Below are 12831 nucleotides of genomic sequence, written 5' to 3'. Positions count from 1 at the left end.
ATAAGATAATGATCAGACATATGGCTCCAATGGGGAGTTCATATGAATATTGAAGTCACCCATAATTAGTATATTATCTGTGTGAGTTATTAAGTCAGCCATAAGTTCAGGGAATTCATCTAAGAATCCAGCGTATGGACCGAGAGGACAGTAAATAACTACCACATAGAATGGTGGTGAGGTGCTCGATCACATAACAAGAGCCTCAAATGTCTTGAAGGTGAGATTAGTGCTCGTGCTAAGTTTAAGATCAGATTCTGAAATTAGGGCGACACCTCCCCCTTTTTTACAAGGACAGGCAACGTGTGAGCCCACAAAGTTTGGGGGTGAGGCCTCAGTTAATGATAAGAATTCATTTGGTTTTAGCCAGGTTTCGCAGAGACCAAGCACTTTAAGATTGTGATATGTAATAAGCTCATTTACAAGGGCTTTTGAGGGGAGTGACCTAATATTTATGAAGCCGAATTTGAAGTGGGAAATTTCCTGAACTATTCTGAGTCTTCATGTTGGTAGTACTAATACTAACAAGATTTTGATGGCTGGGGCTTGGTTTGTATTTTGAGTAATTAATACCTCGCCGCAGTGTTAGTATAGTAGGAATTCGATTGTTGACGGCTACAGCGCACATATTAATATTAGTATTCCGCCTAGGTACTATGTCACTAGTCTTACCAGTTAAGGAGGCACGGCTGTTTTCCTTAACATCACCTCAGCAGAAATCTTATCACTAGGGCATTCAGCATTAGGTATTGAAACAGTGTGTGGATTGCAGTGACCTAGACTAAGTATGCTATGTGTGTTGTAGCAGTCCAGCCTAGTGCCGGTTAACTATAGCCTTAACGACTCCACACCCCTTTTAGCAGGCTCGCTACTCGCCTGCGACCCGACATGCTCTAATGTGAGAAGTCATGGAAGGCTTAAACAATAATCTATGTTTCTCGAAAGAGTGATGGCGCCTTCCCAGTTAGGGTGAAGGCCATCCATCTTTAGCAGGTCGGGCCGGCCCCAGAAAGAGGGGCAATTATCGACAAACTGGAAACCCTGCTCTCTACAGAAACTAGCCATCCACGGTTAAGTGAGAATAATCTGCTGAACCTCTCATCATTGCCTCTTGCAGGCAGAGGGCAGAGACAATAACTCGATGCCGACTCATCTTACTAGAAAGATTACAAGTCCTAGCTATGTTCTTCTTTGTAATCTCAGACTGCCTCATTCTAGTATCGTTAGAGCCGACATGTATCACTATGTCACTATGTGTCTAGGCCTCTTGCGTGTCTGCTCCCTAAGATTAGCTTCATTGTCGGGTGCTCTGGCCCCAGGAATACACATTACGGTGGCTGGCGTTTTAAGCTTGATGTTACTTACGGGTGATGGAGTCCCTTATAACTAATGTGCGGGAGCCAGTAGACTGAGATGGAGTGTGCCTAGCAAGAGGGCTAAAACAATTATGCGTGTGAACAGGCTCACTGCGGCTAGCAGGCTTCTTAGAGCTAATGTTAGCCGGACTAGTGGGTAGGCTACGACCCGCACTAGTCGACGCTAGCGGCATTGCAGGAGAGCTATGGTCCCCACTGTCACTATCGGATGTGTCTGTCTGATCTACGATTATCAAACTACTCTGCTCTAGCTGACGGACACGGCCCTCTAGGAGAGAAAGCCTCTCCATGAGAATAACACAGGTAATATCTCACCATTATTGTTTGATATTTATAGAATTCTAAAACACAACAAAGGAGAAATGAGCAAGTAATAATCATATCAACAAGTGCATGGCTCATTTAAAACATTAAATAAGTGCAGGGTTCATTTAAAAGATGAAATTAGGAACTATAAATGTTGATTGGATTTTTAAATGTTTATTATTCTGGAGTGAAAACTTAAAAAAAAAAAAACGTTTTCAGACTTATCGTAAATGAAAAATGACTCGTCCGCATGAGTGTGATGGGTGAAATTGAGATCTGGAGTGCAGGACAAAGGCCAGGTGTGGCTCTATGGCAGTAGCATGCATGTGCAAGATGTCTTTTAAGTGAGAGTCTGGTAGCCGTGTCCTCACACAGCTCTTATCATAACCGAGAATGTCTTCTCACACAAATACGTTTGTTACGCTCTTGCTCCTCCACCTCACTCTCTCTCTTCTTGAGCAGGTGTGTCCCTGACGGGAGGGCAGAGCCACCAGCCGCGCACCTGACCACCATCAACAATCACCGGGTTATTTAAACGCGACTGGAGCTGGAGGAAGCCGTCGGAGTATACTGTAATTCGGTCTAGTTTTCTAGTTCCCTCGTATGCTATTGCATCTGGTGTTGTATTTCTGTTGCTACTTTGTATGTGCGTTTTTGCTCGTGTCTGCTTTTGTCTGTTACTTTCCGTTTTAACGGCTTCCTCCAGGTGGTGGCCTTCCCCCCCTTGTCAGACTACTGGCGTTCCGCCGTCAACTACATAGGTGTTTCTATGTCACTTTTAGTTAGACTTTACACACGTGTTCAGATCGCGATATTTTGAGTTGCCACTTTGCCCAGTTTATGTTATTCCCTTTTCACGCGTTGCGTGCTACCTTTGTTTAATAAAACCCTTATATTGAGTTCGCACTCGTCTGTGTCTGGTCTGTGGTCGTCCACTGTCGAGTTCTTAGTGTTACAACGTAACAACGTCGACCCGAACAAGCTTATCATTTTTTTACCAAATGCTCGAATATCTCGGAAACTTATGCAGCTGTCAGTAAAAGTTGGCGATATAAAGCTGCTGGTGCTGACCGCAGCTCACTGCGTCACACTGCAGCTCTGCTTTCCTCCTTTTGTTGATTCTCGCCATTGTAGAAAATTAGGGGCTCATACAGTCAATTACTCATATACTAATTTGCTGTTCCTAATTGAGCCTAGAGATAGCAGCATTTAGCACACGTAGGTAACAGCGCTGCTGCCCAACGTATTAATTCTCCATGGGGGCCAGACGTTATTGATTTTATGACGGAGGCTGGATGGAAATTAACCACAGGCCGCAATTGGCCCCCGTGCCGGACTTTGGACATTTCTGGCCTAGAACAATAGAAGTAAGGTTAAATCTCTACCAAAAACTTTAGAAAATTTTAGAACACTTTAACTCTTAGAAAGGAGGTTCAGAACCTGAAATCTCAAGACCTAACTAGATGGTGGTTTCGGATGACACTTGAATTGTGGTATGCATGAACAAAACCCAGGAACACGATGACTTTTAATGGACAACGAGAGCACACCTTCACCATCCAAAATTAACATAAATACACCAACCAGACACCAATGACGACACTTGAATTGTGGCATACATGGACACAACAAGAATATGGTGACTTTAAATGGACAACGAGGGTACACGCCCAACACACAAAATTAACATAAACACTAACCAGACACCTCTATACAATAAGTGCACAGAAGCAAACGTGAGTATTGGCTGTAGATGAGTGATGATTTCAACCTTTGGAATGCTCATTCACAACTAATTAATAGACACAAGACAGTAAAGAGTATCAACAATGTTGAGGCCTTAAAAGGCAATGTTGTCATAACTCCAAACTACCAAATTAAGAAGCAACTGCATGAAGGTTGTAGACATTTGTCTTTATTTACAATAGTTCCTTTAACCCAGGCTCTTTCAATGAAGACACCAAGTAGCCTGCCATTATAAAATTAATAGCATTATATAAAATTACAACCATCCCTGATTATCAAACAGTAAACAATGTCTGTCAAAAATACTGAATCATGCATTCTCAGGGAACAATAACAAGAGACCCAACTGAGTCTATCAAGATCAAGAAAAAAAAAATCCACTAACTCAAATCACCTTTTTTTATGTGTGAGTTTTATAGTGGAGCTGTTTATTAATATTTAACAAATGCAAAGTTATTGTGGAAATCCACACTTAAACATTGGAAAGTGGATAGCATCCGAAATACTTTTTAATCCAAGTGCAATAATCTAAAGAGTTGGTACACCGATTTAGCATTTTCTTAGCATTTTTTTTAGCTTTTCCTGTCCAATTAATACATTTAAAAACACATTTTCCAAATGAGCCTTGAGATAGGTGATGACATTTTCAGTTTAGTAAATTTGTAAAAGTATTAAGAGTACATGAAAACTGATTTTCATCAGATTGATTATCGAAAAAAAAACACACTTTTTACTGCTGAAAATGACTATGGGTTTACAGTGTTTTTCTGAGTCTGCTGCCTCTTGATGGTGGTGATTCAGTTCCTTATGAAGTCTCTTATATTTTGTACCGTACGTTGTGACAACACAGAGTCTTCTGCTTCCATGGACTGCCTGCATTCAACTTTAGAAGCAAATTTTCCTTTCTTAATGTGGCCTCCAAAATGTCGCATCACCGCAGTGATTTCTGGTTTGGTCCACATTCTCTTTGGCTGTCTTCTAGCGTCACAATCATGACCAGCATCGTCTTTTCCTGAGAGAACTGCATGGTCAAAAACAGAACAAAAGTTATACACAAGTACTTGAACAATCAGAAGTAATGACTAATGACTTTAAGTTTTCTTTACAATGCCTGATAGCTCCATTTAGAGTCTCTGTCACAACAGCATATGTGACTTTGGAAAGCCCGGCTCTCAAGCACGCCTACAAGACACGTCGTGATTGGCTCCTGGCGCGACCATGGGAGTTGAAAGTATATTACAACTCCTGCCCTGCCCTCCTGCTATCGACCAATGAGGCAGGAGTCATGAATCATGTATCTTGGAGGCGTGCTTGAGGGCCGTGCTTCCCAAAGGTGAACCCATGGGAAGAGTGTTTTAACATTCAAAGACCTTAAATTTTGCCTTACCGCTAGATGTAGGGACTTGTGTCTTCTCCTGTAGACATTACGTGTGATTGTGTATCAAATAAAAAAAACATGAAATGACTTGTGAAAAATGCCTTGTCAAAAAGACTATTGTTGTCCCATCTAATGTAAGAAAAAAATATCAAGAAAACTGAGAACGCACCCTGGCCTCCAGACTCCTGTTCATGTTCCAGGATCGTACAGACTGATGCTGGATCCAGATCTTCACCATGTTCAGGCAATGGTTGTCTGATCCCTTTGCTGATGGTCACTGTCATTATTTTCAGTCTCTCTAAATGACAAGCTTTCTAGGAAAAAAAGGTAGTCATAAAGACAGAACATTGATCCATCAGACCCTTAACTGAAGAAACTGGTGTTAAACAGCAAAACAGTAACTCAGGCCAGCCAAGATTGACTTTTCTCCGCCTAGGCAAAGGGAAAAAAGCTTGGCGTACAAACGGATGCGTTGCCAATAGCATTTTTTGTCGCTCAAGCGTCCCCGACTGCTTTTTATTCATTCAGAAAAGCATTGCACATTACAAGACACAACAAAAGAGCCAGCTGGGCGCAACCAACAGCTGGGCCAAGGTCCCAGCTCACACTTACCTGCGTCAACAGCTTTATCTAAGGACTGGGGCGAGATGAACTTGGACTGTATAGATGGATAGCAATGCACACAATTCTAGACTAGAAATAAGCACATAATGATAACAACCTAATATATGATTCCCCTCACATATTCCCCCTTATTATCATTATTAAAACACATCAACCGATGTCGAAAGCTATTGCTTGAGTGGGAGGATAACTACCCAAAAACCGAGTGGGAAAATAGTAGAAACCCTTCCCAAGCAAGAGCGTGTTACAAAAGAAAAATAAACAAAGGCTAGAGCTGGTTTTGGTCCAATGCATTCAGTATATATACACACATCACAAAACATATCACCATCTTATGTCTAAAATCTTTACCGTAGGTACATCTTATTGGTTAACATATTTGTTGAGTCGTCGTCAGAGTCGGGGTTAATGGGCTGATACTCAGCCATGGCCATGGTCTCTTGCACTGCTAACCCCAACAGCATCCATGATTATCTGTTTTGGATGGTTATAAGTTAAGTAGCGTGTAATTGTGAAGCTGTGTGCGTAAAAGGTGCCTCCATGAAATTAGTCAACCTGTATACTTTATGATTTAAATAATTGAGCAACTCGGTGTGTTTGTACACAGTCATTGGAAATAAAGCACTAATTATGGCAAATGCAAACCCGCTGCATTTGCTTTGTCAATCAATTTGTCTTTGTCAGGAATGCTCAAAGCCCTGGAGTTTGTCTGGTGATTGGGACCGGTGGTTTGTCAGAGTTGCATTTGGACCTATGGGTGGAGTTCTCAATAGTTAAATAAATGTAACGTTTATCACTGTTTCCGTAATGTCCATCAGGAGCTGGAGGTTGCCCATGACGCTAGTGGGCAACCGCTGTCTCTGAGAGGTAGGCGTTGTTGGTCGTCCGGACACAAGGGTGCCGCCCGGCACCAAGCAGCATGCTGCTCGGAGGAGTGCTGGAGGACAAGCCATTCTCCTGAGAGGGGTGTGTTTACCACAAAAACCCTTTCTCCCACTGTGGTCTTTCATTGATGCACCGTCCATGCACTTGGGGGTGCTGATCCTCACTTCGAGGGACTGGCGTCGCTAGGCCCGTCAACAGGGGGTCGAAGGATCTTGCACTGCGACTGGTGGATCCACCCGTCGCGTCCTTCAACTTTCACCGCAGTTGGTGTTGATGCTATCCCAGCGTTCACTGTCCCAATGAGGTCGTCTTAGCACCTTGAGGAACACCTGGTCTCCTATCTAGACCTGGGTATTATGTGCGATAGAACACACTGGCTTGTCCTTGTGCTTGTGCATCTCCCTTGTGCCAAACAGTCTTTTCATGTGAACTGGAATAAAACATCTACTAGGTGGCTGGTCAGGTTTAAAGTCTGGTAGTCCGTATGATCCTTCATATACTATTTCAAATGGTGATAACGTTTTTCCTTCAGCGGAACAATACTCGTTCCTGTGGCCACAATAGGAGTGCAATCTGGTCGCTGTCTCTTTATCACTTGCATTGTTTTTATGAATATGGCCTTGACTGTCCCATTTGTTCTTTCAACAAGCTCTTCTGATATTCAACAGTTCTTCAACTTTTGTTACAGCTTTTTTACAAAATGTAATCCATTGTCACTTTTAATTACTCTTGGAATGCCAAATGTCGGTATGATTCGATCACACAATGCTTTGACAACTGTTTTTGCATCACAATGCGCTGTTGGGAATAATTCAACCTACTTTAAGAATGCATCTAATATGACGAAGCAATATTGCTTTCCTAATGCCTTTTTTTAATTCAATGTCATCCATATATAATCATATGAAATGGTTCGGTTGCTTCTGGAAAAATTGCCTCGACTTGATCACAAATAAACTTGTGCATTATTCCGAAAACAGACATCACAACATTTACAAAAAATTTTTTGAGTATAATGTGAACACATATCCAACTGATCATATATATTCCTCCCTGTTGACACATGGCAAAGCTCATGTGTCAAATTTGCAGCTCATTCAAATCAAAACTTTAGTCACCATTGTCTCCATCTACTTATTCCTTCAAAATCTTGTTGTGCTCCTTTATTTAGCCAATATTGTTGCTCCAGTTTGGGAGCTGATTTTTACCTTGATTTCAAGATGGTCTGTGTGTCTTGTTCATCACGAGGTGTGTCAATGTGGGTGTCAATGCGGTTGTCTTGTGCTTTGGCAACTGTGGGCACACCTATGACTGTTTATTTGGCTGCTTTGTTTGCCTAATTGGTTTCCTGCTGTAATTGGGTTTTCTTTTCCTATTGTGGTTTTGAAGCCGTGGTTAGCCCAAAGTTGACAAAACACATGCCATACTGGCTATCTGTCCATATTATAACATCTTTGCTTTCAAATATTTCACACGCTTTGATCAGCGTAGCCAATTCAGCTGCTTGCACTGAACATGTCGATTTTAATGTTCCTTGAAACAAAATTTTCATATATTTAGTAACCACAAATCCCACGCTGTTGCAGCAGTCTTCCCCTTTGCTTGCTGAACCGTCAACAAAAACAACTTCTCCAGTCGGGAGAGGGGTGTCAGTCAGGTCAGGTCTTGGTTTTGTGAAAATTTGGACGTGGCTGCCACAGTCATGTGGGGTGCCGTCTACAGGTGTGAGCAAAAGTGTTGCGGGGTTTAATGCTCCACATGTAACAATTACAATGTGTCCCTGTGATAAAAGTAACGTGGTGCAATATAAATGTCATGCAGGCGATAAAAGTGTCATTTTTTTTTCTAACTACAAAACAAATACATAGGGAATTCTCAACATGAGGGAGTGAAACAACACAACATCCACTGAAGCCTCCATTGCCAATGCTGCGGCCAGCACCACCTGAACACATTCAGGTGATGCCCCAGCAACTGCATCCAATTCCTTCTAAAAAATTCGACTGGCCTCAGTTTCCCGCTATGCTTCTGCAACAAGACTGATGTCATGAATCCCTGTTTAGTTGTCACTCTTTGCTCAAATGGTTTGCTGTAATCAGGTAGTGCCAATACGTATGACTTAATCAATTCCAATTTCACACTTTCAAATGCATCATCAGCTTTTTTTATAAATGATATCCGGCAGTGGCCTAGTCAATTCAAAATCATTTTTGGAATCCATGTGCTGCAATAATTACTCAGCCCCAAAAATGGCATAATTTGTCGTTTGGTCTGTGTTTTTGGGCCTTTGCAACGGCCTCCTTTTGTCCATCACGAACAATTCTGCCATCTTTATCTCATTAGTTCTGCCAACGATTTTTTTTCACTTGCCCAAAATCTTTCTTGCTACAACCCCAAAATTCTTATGCATTCAATTTTGTCTTTCAAGTCTCTCTTACAACCTTCTTTTCCTCTACCACAATTCCTGTTTCCAACACAATGCACTTCCTCTTCTCCATCACACCAGAATGTCTGTTTTCTTCCCTACTTTCTTCTACCTTTTCTCTACTATTCCACTCTCATCTGAATAGTGAATTTAATTAATCTCTGAGTGTTAGAGTTCACTCACGTCCACACTTTTATTTGTAGTATTTGTAGTAATTCAATTTAGCCTTGCATTTTTTTTTAGCTGCTGTCAATATGTTCAGCCTGTTTTTCCATCATTCCATCTATCATGCTAATCTGTCCAAACAATTATAACCCTATATGGGATCAATCTTCTACATTTTTGATTCCTATTTTGTAAGTTGCCAGGCTTTCCTCCAATTTTATGTACTGCTTTTGGGCAGGGCCTGCAAACAAAAGTAATTCTTCCATTTCTGCCTCCTTTATCTTAACATGCAGGGTTCGCAACTTGGATCAAGAAATACAACTCCCTATCACGTATCCATGCAAATTTTACACAGGTGTGGTTGGCAGAGAAGGGTCATATTCCTGTTTTCAGAAAGTGGAGGATAAATTACAAAATAAGTCGCAGTTGTGGTAAAAAGGGAGGCAGAGGCCTCTGACTGCCACTCCTGCTCTCTGCACCCCTGCTTTGTCCCATAATCTGCAATCCTCCCAAGCAGCTTTGTTTGGTGTCTACTTGGCTGTTTTATTTTCTCTACAGGTCATTAAATGGCTGCTGCTATTTACTTATCCAACGTTTTCTCTTTTATCAATTTTGCTATTTGAAGTTTTTCTTCAGCTTTGTTCTAGCAAATTTAGTGGTCTCTTATCAATTTCCCAATTTCAAATATTTTCCACTTTAAAGAACAACAACAACAAAATCAACTTTAGCAATAATGACAATTCTCCCAACTATGGCAACAACAATAACAACAACACATGCAGCAAACTGAAAATTTCAACAAAGCTTCACAGGTTTACACTCACAATCATTTCTCATTTTCATACCACAGTCTCCGAAGCTGGCTATCATAAGACAAGTCATGCCTACATGTTATTAATCTATGAAAACACATCATTTACAATTAATTCAACATTATCTAGCTATCCACCTCTGGCATAGCCTCACATATAACACAACAACCTTGTGTATTTTATTTGTTTCAACCACTAATTATTTATTGCCAGTTAATCTAGCATTTGAACACCTCCTAGTTGATAATTTAGTATCACCTAATCCCATAATATATTTTACCATTTTTCTCTCATTTCTCCTGTGTGCTGAGAATTAACCCTGTAAATGAACCAGTTTTTGCCCGCAAACCCCAGATTTGAAACCATCTAAAATTTGTCATTTTGACTTTTAACCATGCAGGCTAGATAAAGCATAATCTAACAATGCCCTTTAGCCTAATTTAAACCAAGTTCATTGTTTATTTCTAACAATCTAACATACAAACATGTAAAACACCAATAGTTACACACCAGGAAACCGACAGATACACACGCAGGTCCACATCACACAACATACAGTTTACAACGTATATGCGGACTCTATTAAGCACGTACAAGACACATTTTTTGCACACACCATTTCAAATGGCTTTACTCCTTTGGCTTCATGTCAACCCTCAGTACTCAGATGTGGAGCCGAGACCCAGTCCCTAAAAGGGCTTTTACTGCCGTGGTCACGGTCTTGCCTGGTTTTCAAGTCCGCCTCTGAAAACCTCAAGTGTCTGGATTTAAGAATATGGTGGTAAACTCAGGTACAAATTGTTGGTGTCTGTTTTCCACCATTAATTTGGGTTCCTGTCTGGCTACATTAGTTGCTGACAGGGCAGTGGCTGTAGTCATATCATTGTCTACTTTCTTTTTTTTTTTTCAGCCACTTTCCTCTCTCATTTCTGTCTGGCTCTATAAAGTAAAGCCTTGCATTCAAACCATTGTTTATCATCACTGTTTTTACTCTTTTTTTGTCCTTCTATGACAACTTTCCCTACACTTTCTCCAATCCGCCACAGTCATCTTGGTTTTTCCATTTTTCCACACTTAGTACTTTCTATTTGTACTAAATGTACATGTTCTTTCAATTCATCTACAGTGTAACAACATTCCTTTTCCCATTCTGCCTCCTTGGGCCGAGTTGCAACCTTGGAGGACTTATTTTTGTTACTCATGATTAACTATGTTTCCTTTGTCACGGAAAAAGTGTTACAATACATGCCTGGTGTCGTGTCAGATACCGAGCTTCTACCTCGTAAGGCAGATATCCCAAGGTGTTTAAACTCACGACTGTTTCACCAAATTTAGATTTCCCGTCACTCAGGACATTCACTCCACATTCATCCAACACTCACATCTCACAGAAATGATCAGTAACTGTGCACCAGATGTTAAACTTTCTCTTTTTAGTTCAGACAGTTCGTTTAAGGTCCGATGGACCATTCAGAATCGTCAGACTGAACCCGTCAAGATGTTCGTTTAAGGTCCGATAGACCGTTTCGTTTAAGGTCCAATGGACCGTTCAGACTGAACCCGTCAGACTCGTCAGGCTGATCTTTACTGTTCGTTTAAGATCTGATGGACTGTTCGTTTGAGGTCCGATGGACAGACTGACCTTTTTGTTCTTGCAATGTCTCCGTTGGTCGAGTCACTCTGGTTCGTTGGATGGTGTTTGCGTTTCTCCGGTGAGTGATATTCGACGTCTGGCCTCGTGGAAAGGAGGGCTTCCAGAATCCAACAGATTCCAATGGTGCACCGATTGGTTCAGTCGTCGTCGATCGTCCAAGGAAGAGAAGGGACCAGGTTATGTCAGGGTTATCTTTAAAAGTAGCCTAAGACAAGCCCTGCTGCTAAACAGCAAAATAGTAACTCAGACCAGCCAAGATTGACTTTTCTCCACCAAGGCAAAGGGAAAAAAGCTTGGCGTACATACTCATGCGTTGTCAATAGCATTTTTTTGTTGCTCAAGCGTCCCCGCCTGCTGTTTATTCATTCAGCAAATCATTGCACATTACAAGACATAACAAAAGAGCCAGCCGGGCGCCACCAACAGCTGGGCCAAGGTCCCGGCTCACACTTTCTTGCGTCAACAGACCCATGGCTACATCTTTATGCAGCTGTGTTCTGTCCCTCTCGTCAAAACTTTTGATGAACATTTTTGAGACTTCTCCAGCACGTCTACGATTGAATACTTTAATTTGCCTTAATTAGGCTTAAGTTACTTTAATTTGTGCTAAAGTAACTTTAGCTAGCTCAGCCTGGTTCTTTGGTGTTGCTTGCTCTATTCAGTTAGTAACTGCACTGTGTGCCGTCTTCTGGAGGTACTGATGAAGGACCTGGGCTTCCTCTGTGAAGGGCAGTTGTTGGTTTATTATATGTACTTGGCACTGCTCAGGGTGTGCAGGGCTTTGTGGGGAAACCAGCTCACACCACTGAGATTTATACAGTTTCATGAAAGTTTCTGTTGACTTTACCAATGTGTCATCTTCTGCCATTAGGGCACGAGAATGAATGTGGTCGCAAATATTCTTGAGCGATTGTCCCAATTTCAAAGCCAGGCTTGGTGTTTCATTGGAGAGGCTTTCATCATTAAACCCAGGACCTTTTTTCACAGCTTGAATACTGTCAGGAAGTTTGAGGGCTTTATGGCTTCTTCCATGCTGTTGATAGAGAAGACAGCACGCAGACAAATCAGCAGTCTTCCCACTTCCCGGAGCTTTTGACGAATGTATTCATGCTTTGTTGAGTCTTGTCCTGGCTGGGCCAACTGATCAATGGATAGGTCATTTCGCACAGCCAGGCTAATATCATCCATGTTCATTCTAGTAAGAATCTTTCAAATTCCACTTGAGAAGTGTTGGCTGAATACAGTCTTTTGGGCTGTAGCCAAACAGAACTCTAGTTCGTCCTTGTTTATCCAAATTCTCCTCTTCTGGCCTAAAAGGACATCTTCAGACATGTCTCCACAGTTCTTTATGTCTATGTGTAATGCCTAACAGTGCATACAGTGCAAGAATTGTTGAGTCAAAGCAGGAGCTTTAGGCATCCTTTTTACTTTTAATTTTCCTTTTTCACCACTGAGGATCC

The 12831-nt window shown here is 41.5% G+C and overlaps 1 protein-coding gene across 10 annotated transcripts in view; it reads right to left on the bottom strand.

The window, feature by feature from the left end:
- Positions 1 to 12831, bottom strand: part of LOC148425202 (uncharacterized) — a 102713-nt gene that overhangs the window by 12935 nt on the left and 76947 nt on the right. The window contains exons 3-6 of one of the 10 annotated variants that reach the window (XR_015865398.1): positions 11360 to 11468; positions 4976 to 5116; positions 4816 to 4843; positions 3582 to 4449 (exon numbers count right to left, since the gene is read on the bottom strand). Coding sequence is in view for 3 of the 10 variants with exons in the window: in XM_088413415.1 (XP_088269541.1) it covers positions 5047 to 5116; positions 11360 to 11468 (179 nt within the window). In the remaining 7 variants the exon portion in view is untranslated. Of the gene's footprint in view, positions 1 to 3581; positions 5121 to 11359; positions 11469 to 12831 lie in introns of those variants that run through there. The other 9 variants (XR_015865396.1, XR_015865399.1, XR_015865400.1 and 6 more) reach the window with 9 other exon arrangements.

The sequence above is a fragment of the Hippichthys cyanospilos genome, chromosome 4 (genome assembly GCF_059441005.1).
Source record: "Hippichthys cyanospilos isolate Australia breed blue-spotted pipefish chromosome 4, RoL_Hcya_1.0, whole genome shotgun sequence".
NCBI classification, from domain to species: domain Eukaryota; kingdom Metazoa; phylum Chordata; class Actinopteri; order Syngnathiformes; family Syngnathidae; genus Hippichthys; species Hippichthys cyanospilos.
This window is presented reverse-complemented; position numbering and strand designations above follow the sequence as displayed.